Source organism: Nicotiana tabacum, chromosome 5 (assembly GCF_000715075.1).
Source record: "Nicotiana tabacum cultivar K326 chromosome 5, ASM71507v2, whole genome shotgun sequence".
Classification (NCBI taxonomy): Eukaryota; Viridiplantae; Streptophyta; class Magnoliopsida; order Solanales; family Solanaceae; genus Nicotiana; species Nicotiana tabacum.
This window is the reverse complement of record NC_134084.1, coordinates 152705280-152714138: the sequence shown is the minus strand read 5'-3', so window position 1 is coordinate 152714138 and position 8859 is coordinate 152705280. Positions and strand designations below refer to the sequence as shown.

At 33.2% G+C, this 8859-nt stretch overlaps 1 protein-coding gene across 1 annotated transcript; it reads left to right on the top strand.

The window, feature by feature from the left end:
* The first annotated feature begins 2519 nt into the window (after positions 1 to 2519).
* LOC107832523 (protein PIN-LIKES 6) lies at positions 2520 to 8457 on the top strand. Its single transcript, XM_075254214.1, has 11 exons — positions 2520 to 2673; positions 3401 to 3847; positions 4251 to 4330; positions 4414 to 4538; positions 4785 to 4906; positions 5285 to 5494; positions 5780 to 5854; positions 6450 to 6550; positions 7542 to 7594; positions 7758 to 7952; positions 8057 to 8457. The coding sequence occupies exons 2-11, from the start codon at positions 3653 to 3655 to the stop codon at positions 8176 to 8178; spliced, it is 1278 nt and encodes a 425-aa protein (XP_075110315.1). The 5' UTR covers positions 2520 to 2673; positions 3401 to 3652; the 3' UTR covers positions 8179 to 8457.
* Positions 8458 to 8859: the final 402 nt, after the last annotated feature.

Sequence of the window (8859 nt, the reverse complement as noted above, 5' to 3'; positions counted from 1 at the left end):
ACCACCTGTAAATTTGATTATTTTTTAATTTCTCCCTTTTTTTTCTTATCACATATTTTCTCTTATTCCAAGCTATGGGCCCCTTTGGCCATAGAAAAAGATTCTTTTTTTGAAAAACTATTCCTTTCTTTCGAAATCATTGTTTGATCATGAAATTTTTTATTTTTATTTTAAACTCTAAAAAACTATTTTTTAAAAAGTTCACTTTAGATTACTTACAAAAATTCAAAACAACCCAAATTTATATATACGTTCAAACACAACTCTAATTTTTAAATATTATTTTTATTTAAAATATTTATATTATTTTACTTTTTTCGAAATTTTATAATTCTTATGTCCAAATGCGCTCTATATGAAATATCTCTGTTATGGCATCATTATTCTTCTTTTGACCCACTACTGATTGAAATGTTGAGTTTTTATACATAATAAAATGTACAAATAAATGTGCCTAACAGAAACTTGCCACGTTGCCTCCATGTTTCGCTCGTTACATAATTATAGTATCATTAATATATTATGTACTAGCTCTCTTTTTCTTCAATTAATTAAGCAATAAATCTGTACATTGCCTATATAAAAAATAGGGGGAGGAAATGGAATATCAAACAAAGAAAAAGACACATCAACGCTCCCCCAAAAAAAGAATCCAGAATAAATCTCTCTTTCTCTCTCTTCTTAATTCTTCTTAATTTCTACGTAGAACAATTATTTATTTTGATATTTAAGACACATCAACTACTGTATATTACCCGTAAGAGGAATTAAAAAAAAAACTTAAAAATCGAATCAAACACTATATTTCAGTGTAATCACCACTAATTGAAAAGAAGCCATGAGCTTCTGTCAATTCAGGATAAAATCAACTATTCATCGATTTAACACTTTTCAATTATTGACTGCGCGTAATAATATAAGCTGTCTTTTGGAAATACTCTTCCATATTTAAGATGTAAAAGCGAAATTATAAGTTGCTTGAAAGAAAGAACAACTAGAAAATTATTTACTGTTTCTTCCGATCCACAATAAGTGACCAATTTATTTTTAGCATATTCATTAAGAAAATACTAAATTCTAGATGAAAATAATTAGTTACTAAACTACCCTTCATTAAATATTGCACCATAGTTATAGTAGTACTTACTTCTCTTCGGAGTAAATGACTTTTTAGGGATACGTACATAAGAGTAATTTTGAAAAAATAAATTGAATTTTTTCTTGATTATATAAATAGACATTTTTTTTGGACCACAATAAAAAAGATAAATTAATCACTTATTATGGACGGAAGAAAATAGCTGTAATCACCAGATCAGATATTTGCAAATTGTTTTAGCCGAAGAATCATAGTTGAGTGACATAAGCTCATGTGTAACAGGATTCTAACTCACTTGTTGGTATAATAATATACTCCACCGAGTGACGGAGCCAAATTTTGCAAATTGTGTTTAAGGTTTAATATATTTTTATAAAAAAGTATATACATATTATAATATCTTATATATTTAGTATAATTTTTTGATGAACGATATTCAACTGAACACCCTTCACTCTATGTGGCTATGGCTATATATATATATTTCGTTTTTAGTCCGTTTAAAAGCGGATGACCTTTTTTTAATTTGAAAAGAATATAATTTTAAACTTTTTATTTTATTCTTAATTAGATGATTTATAGTCACACAAATATCTATGGATAATTTTAGATCACAAGCTCAAAAAAAATTCATTCATTTTTAAATTTCGTGCCCCACTAAATAGGTTTATTCTTTTTGAAAAGAAAAAAATATCTTTTTTGTGGTATTATTGGAATTGACTCTCATCCTTTCACAGTCTTCATCTTAGTACTTTTTTCTCAATGGAAACAAAAATACTATGTCATTTTATCCGTCTAAATTTTATTTGATAAAGTTACTTAACGATATTTATGTTGGTAAAAAATAGCAAATATCCCATAAAATTAATCAAAGTGCGTGCAAATTAACTTGAACACCATAATTATTTTAAAAAAAAATGAAGAAAAGGTTAACTTGAATATCATCTCTCATTTTATGGGAAAAAAAGTAATCCCTCCGTTCCAATTTATGTGAACCTATTTCCTTTTTAGTCTGTTCCAAAAAAAAAATCTCTTTCTAAATTTGAAAATAATTAGAACTACATATTTCAAACAAATTTGGCATAAATTGAAAGGGAGTACTATATAAAAGGAAAGACAAAAACAAGTTATTTGGCAGCTAAAAAAGAAAGATAAAAAGCCTGTAAATAGAAGCCAGGTGTCCGGTTTTGAAAGTACTAGAGTACGGAAGAAACGTCCAAATAAATAGGGGCACTATAGTACATAAAAATATTTGTAGGGGTAAAAATGTCAATTAATCAAAGAAAGAGGAGCTTTCCAAGATCATGTGAAATAGCTTTTACTCTGTATGGGAAAGGAAACCAACGGAGGAGAAGCCAACGTTGGTTGGTGGGGTCATACTTCTTTTACGTATAAATGACACAAATTGCAATTCTTTTCTCAAACTCCCATTTTTAAACCTTTTAGGATTCTGAGCAATATACTTCTTCTTCTACCCTTTGGCTTCTATTTCATTAGCTTATAAAAAACCAAAACACAAACCCAAATACAAAGAAACGTTAATTAGCTTTGTGGGGTGGAGAGACCTTTTATTGGTTAGTAGTTTGTTTTTTTGATTTCTACTTCTCTGTTTTTATATTCTTTTTATTCTGTTTGAATTGCTAAGCTCTTATTTGATTACGTTGATTTATAATTCACATATTCTTAACGTGTAAGTGTGATTGCATTTTGTCATAAGCTTTGAATTATTTTTTTTGGAAGGTTTCTTAATTCTGTGATTAAAAACTTACCATATTCTTGTACCTGTTGTAAAAAAAAAGGAATCTTTTATTGTTGGAAAGTTGTTTTTGGCGCTTGAAATCTTAATTTATGTTATGGGATTTCTCAAATTTGTCTAAAGTTTTAATTTTTGGTGGTTTTTTTTCTGAATCTGAAAACCCCCTTTAAGCCTGTGATACCAGGGGCGGACCCAAGTGGTGAGGAGTGGGTTCAACTGAATCCGCTTCGTCCAAAAATAATACTGTGTATATGTATAAATTATGGCTAAAGCAAGGTAAATTTTGTATAGAAATTATTTTTGAACCCGTTTATACGGCTTATACCGCTTATGTTAGTTATGGACTTCTCCGACTGAACCCGCTTGCCCAAAATTCTGGGTCCGCTACTATGTGATACCCCCACAAACACACACATCATATGTGTAACCTTTTGGAATTGTTGCAGTTGTTAGTAGGATTTTGTTGCTTTGTCAACTACCTTCTACTATATAGAATTTTGGATTTGATAATAATTGGAGCTCTTTTTTTAAACTTAATTTTGCAGAAGGGGAGCTTAACTGTTGGACCAACTGAGCACTACCTGCCAATGATTTGAACTTTCTTGGTTTTTTGGACTGGAAGTTAGATAAAGCTCAAATATTTTGGGTTTATTTTGTATCTGGCATAGTTTCTTGAAAAAAATAGCAGGACCTTCAAGGCCGAAAAGGGAATATTTTCGGCTTTTTTGGAGTGATTTTTTGGATGATCAGGAAATTGTTTTGTCTTTGAGGGAAGCAGTTAATAAGGTAGAATAGAAATGATGGATAGAGTGCCAAGATTGCTTATGGAGGTTCTAACAGAACCACAACGAGGAGGAGAGTCTTTACTCGGGTCGATTAAGATTGCTGTTTTACCGATTGCAAAAGTTTTTACCATGTGCTTCTTGGGATTTCTTATGGCCTCCAAGTATGTTAATATTCTTCCGGCTAATGGACGGAAGCTCTTAAACGGGGTCAGTACTCTTTTATGCTAGCATTACGTTAAATCTTTTTTTGGAATTAGCTCAACTGAATGTTTACTCTTGAAAGTGGAAATAAAGTCAAACCTCTTTATAGTAGTCTAGTTGGTTCCGGATATTTTTTGGCTGCTATAGTGAAGTGTCGTTATCGAAAACATATATTATAACATGATATGGAAAATTAGTTCCAAAGAAAATTTGGCCGTTATAGTGAAGTGTCGTTATAGAGAAGTTTGACTAGCTCAATTGAGTCCTCAAATATCTTTGCGATAGATGTTATGAAGTTATATGAGAGATGACACTTGTTTTGATTCCTACTGCAGTCCATAATCGTAAAAGTGGTAAGTTTTAGCTTTTTTGTATCTCTAATAGATAATATTACATGGTTTTGATGCAGTTGGTGTTTTCACTTTTACTGCCCTGCTTGATATTCTCTCAACTTGGACAAGCCATCACATATGAGAAACTGCTTCAATGGTAAGGATTATATTTGTGGTCATTTTGTAATGCAATGCCCAATTCTACAGTATTTTCGACTCACGTTTTCTTCATTTTATCAGGTGGTTCATCCCTGTTAATATTGTTATCGCCACCATATCTGGTTCTATTATAGGTTGCATCGTTGCTTCAATCGTCCGTCCACCATACCCTTATTTCAAGTTTACTGTTGTACAAATAGGCATTGGTAAGTGCTCCATCTAAAGCTAGTTTCATAGTTAGCAAGCACTTATTTTCGTAGTCTCTTGAATATTTTAAATGACTCAACTTCCTGTATCTTTAATTTCTTTTTATTTTGGTGGTATGGAATTGACTGCTACTTAGTGAAAATATTCCATTTCAGCTTGTAACTATCTATCCTATATAATGTCTTGGCATGTGTAATTCAAGACCTGATTTGTTAGCTTATTATTCTCTTTTAATTTCTACGCAGGGAATATTGGAAATGTTCCACTTGTTCTGATAGCTGCACTATGTCGGGATAAATCAAATCCTTTTGGTGACTATGAGATATGTTCGCGAGATGGAAATGCATACATCTCATTTGGCCAGTGGGTATGTATGAACCCAGAATTGATGGTTTCTATGCCTTTATTGGAAATTTGTCTTTCTTGGCACTTTCTAAGTTTTTTCACTACTGCTTGTTTTTGCATTTCCTTGACTCTAAATTCTGAATTTTGCCTTATTTCCTCCCTGATCGAGGCAAGGATGTCTCGTGAAAGTTGACCATTTTACTGCCAAGCAACCAACTAATGGAAATTTCTTTGCCATTTTGTTTTTCTCTTTAAAAAACCCCTCCCTCTCACACCCCGACTTAAAAAATAAAACCGCAGCTTTTGCATTGAAACCCTGCACCTAGTATAGAAGTTTGCATCAAACATGAAACTTTAAAATGCATGATGAGTAATGGTATTATTTGGTAAATATGTGTAGGTTGGTGCAATTGTTCTCTACACCTATGTGTTCAATATGCTCAAACCTCCTCGTGAAGGCACTTTCGACGTTCAAGATGCAAATCTTCCTATCAAAAATCCTAACAGAGATGGCTCGCAGAGCCATCTGACAGCTAGTTCACCAGAGCAAGTTCCATTACTTACAACAGATGTAGCACCGGCTGACTCAAGTGGTTCAAAGAAAGAAAAGGTGAGACAGATGCGTTAATTTTTCCCTTGGCCCTTTACCCATAGTTTTAATGTTGCCAATCAGTAGAAATAGTAATCCCTTATATGATAGGGAAAAAATGTTAGAACTTTGGCATTAGGGTCAAGCTTACTATTGCGGTGGTGTCAGAATTAGTTTCTCTTGTTATAACTCTTGGTTTTGTGATGCTTTGCTGACGAACCTATAATTTTGAATTCTTTTAAATATGGGGTTTGGCTAATGATCTTGATTATACTGGTGTTTGACTGCTCATCACTTTCCTTGCAGGTTAAAGAGTTCTTTAATTTTCTATATGAGAAACTGAAGCTCAAGCAAATAATTCAACCTCCTATTATAGCTTCTGTAAGTTCAATATCTTGGCATGGATCCACATAAAGAGCTCTCTTCAATCATATTTGTGCTCCATATTATAAATTTGAACATTGATAAACTATACAATGAATCATCTTTCACCTGCAAAATGCTTTAAACTTTCTATTTTCTACTGTGCAAAGTTGCATTGAGACAATTCTGTAGTATTATTCTTGGGAAGGCTTTATTTTTCAGTAGGAAATACTTTTTCCAGGATATGAAAAGAATAAGAATAACTATGACCTTATCCTGAACTATCGATTTTTACTCCTTCGCAATCAAATGCATTCGTTACGGCTTTCCTGAGTTGCTATTTGAGATTTTCCTGATTTCCCTACTTGCTAATGTGTTACTTATGAAAATGCGGCAACTAAGAACTCCATTTAGCTGTGAGATTTACTCAAGTAATTTTTACTTATCAAAAATAAAATACTCTCCCATGAATATTTTAACTGTTCTTCAGATCGACAATGTTTAGTTCTGGGACCTTTTGGGGGCCAATGAGGAGCTGAACTGCATAATTCAATTATATAGTTGTCAATTAGAACAATTTTGATTATTGCTAAATTGCATGTTCTTTCAACAGGTCCTAGCCATTATCATAGGATGCGTGCCAATCCTGAGGCGACAGGTCTTTACTTCTGATGCTCCACTGTACTTCTTCACTGACAGCTGTTTGATTCTTGGGTAAGTTTTACTTCATTGCAGAATCAGTTTTAAGCAACTAAGGTGTTTCCCTCAATAAAAAGATTCCTATTTTATCTCCAGTTACTGTTTGCTGCAAATAGACAAGACATCTCACCTAATGGTCCTGTAACATGATAGCCTAAGAGTTTGCCTAAGAATTTCTTACATCAGTACATAATACATATTCCTTTTTGATAGTTTACATCAGTATATATTCTTACAGAATTGAGGGACATCTGCTTTTATTTTTTCCACTAAAATAAAATGACATGTGATAAGATCAGAGGCGGACCCAGGATTTGAGCTAGAGGTGGACCCAGGATTTGAGCGCGACAAGGCATCATTGTATGCTAATCACCAGCGATAAAATTCTAAAGAAGAAAAAAAGATTTCTTCGCAAAATGGGTGCTATGGGAAGAGAAGGAATAAAATTAATTAATTGACTATTGTGTATTAGTACTAAATTATAAATGAAATAAAAAAAGATAAAAGCAAAAAAATAATTTGCTATTAAATCCAAAGAACTAAAATATTAATAAAGTTGACTATTATATATTAGTACTAATTTATAATTGAATTCAAAAAAAAAAAAGATAAAAGTAAAAGATAAAGCAATTTGCTATTGAATATAAATTACATTGTACTCACAGAATAAAAATAAAAAGGAGGAGAAAAAAGCTGAAGGGGGGCTTCAAACCTATGTCCCCAACAAAGTTGGGAATTTAAGGGCCCAAAGCAACCACTTCTCCAATCCATCTCTTTGTTTTAGGGGGCACACTTAAAATATTTAAGGGGTCCCATATATATGTACAAATATATATTATATGTATATACAACGTTTTTACCGAGGTTAACGGGGTCACGTGACCCCTCAACCCACCACATAGGTCCGTCTCTGGATAAGATTATTCTTCGGGTCCAGTCGTGGAAATGCTGTTTTATGTAAATGTCAATAAAACCTCTGAACGGTTGTTATATTTCTTGTTACCAGGGATGCCATGATTCCCTGCATATTGTTGGCTTTAGGAGGCAATCTTGTTGATGGTCAGTAACTATTCTTTATTTCCTTTTTTCAAAATAATTTTTCTGTTCCTCCTCTAGTTTGTGATAAGAGTTCCATGTCATTCAATAGTTTTCCAAGGATGTTTGAATTCTGATGTTCCGAGGCGCTCTTATTTATTGCTTGATATTTGAATATCTTCTGCAGGACCAGGACCCGGTAGTTCAAAACTTGGTCTAAGGACAACCGCTGCAATTGTCTTTGGACGGCTGGTTTTGGTTCCTCCAACTGGACTTGGCATTGTCATGTTAGCTGATAAGCTTGGATTCCTTCCCGCTGGTGACAAAATGTTCAGATTCGTACTCCTCCTTCAGCATACGATGCCTACATCCGTACTTTCTGGTAAAATACATTCCTTTTACAGTAGTTCTGAAACATGTTACATGCATGCGCGATGGTCTCTGACTCCTGTGTATTTGTGTTTAATTAACTTTTACTCTGTGCAGGTGCTGTTGCCAACTTGAGAGGATGTGGGAAGGAGGCAGCGGCGGTATTATTTTGGGTTCATATTTTTGCTATTTTCTCTATGGCTGGATGGATCATCCTCTACCTCAACATACTGTTTTAAGTTAGGATCAAACAGCATTGCTACAAAGAGTAAAAAGAAGAGATCTTGAGATGGAAAGTTTTTATTCCTGTTACCAGGATCGCGCCAGCCTTTCGAAAAGCAGCTGTTTTTAGCTCATTCAATTGCCTCATCATTGTTTGAGATTAAGAGAGAGATGTATTGATATTATGTAGGAATATTACCTAATAAATCTATAAGTATAATTAGTCATGATGGAGCTAACTAATTGCTCCTTATTTGTTATTGGCTTCTTCTACTGTATAACCTTAGCTTATGCTACCTTGAAACTGGCTATGTCAAAGATGGACTTGGCATTTGGCAAAGACAAAGATGACACTTGATGTTCATTTGAGAAAATAAGTAATCAGGAATTATTTGTGGTATTTGTTGTCAGGATGCAATAACATGGGTTAGTTACTATATCTTAAGAAATGGAGTAAATAAATACACTATCGTTTGCCCCCAAAATGCAAGATCAAATTTGGAGTTTGAGATTACTATAAGGGGTCAATTGGTTGGGACATAAGTTATCCTAGGATTAATTATCCCGGCATTGTTATCCCATCCTCACAGGGATAAACATAACACTATAATCCCGGGATAATTAATTCCGGGATTAGTTATACCACGATTTTACCCCAGCGAAACGTGCGATAAACTCATCTCAAATTTAGTTTCAGA

Excerpts from the sequence above, each read along its gene's own strand:
- LOC107832523 (XM_075254214.1), top strand. The coding sequence starts at position 3,653 with ATGATGGATAGAGTGCCAAGATTGCTTATGGAGGTTCTAACAGAACCA. Across the intron at positions 4,331-4,413 it reads TATGAGAAACTGCTTCAATG|GTGGTTCATCCCTGTTAATA; the intron begins GTAAGGATTATA and ends TCATTTTATCAG. Across the intron at positions 7,595-7,757 it reads AGGAGGCAATCTTGTTGATG|GACCAGGACCCGGTAGTTCA; the intron begins GTCAGTAACTAT and ends TATCTTCTGCAG.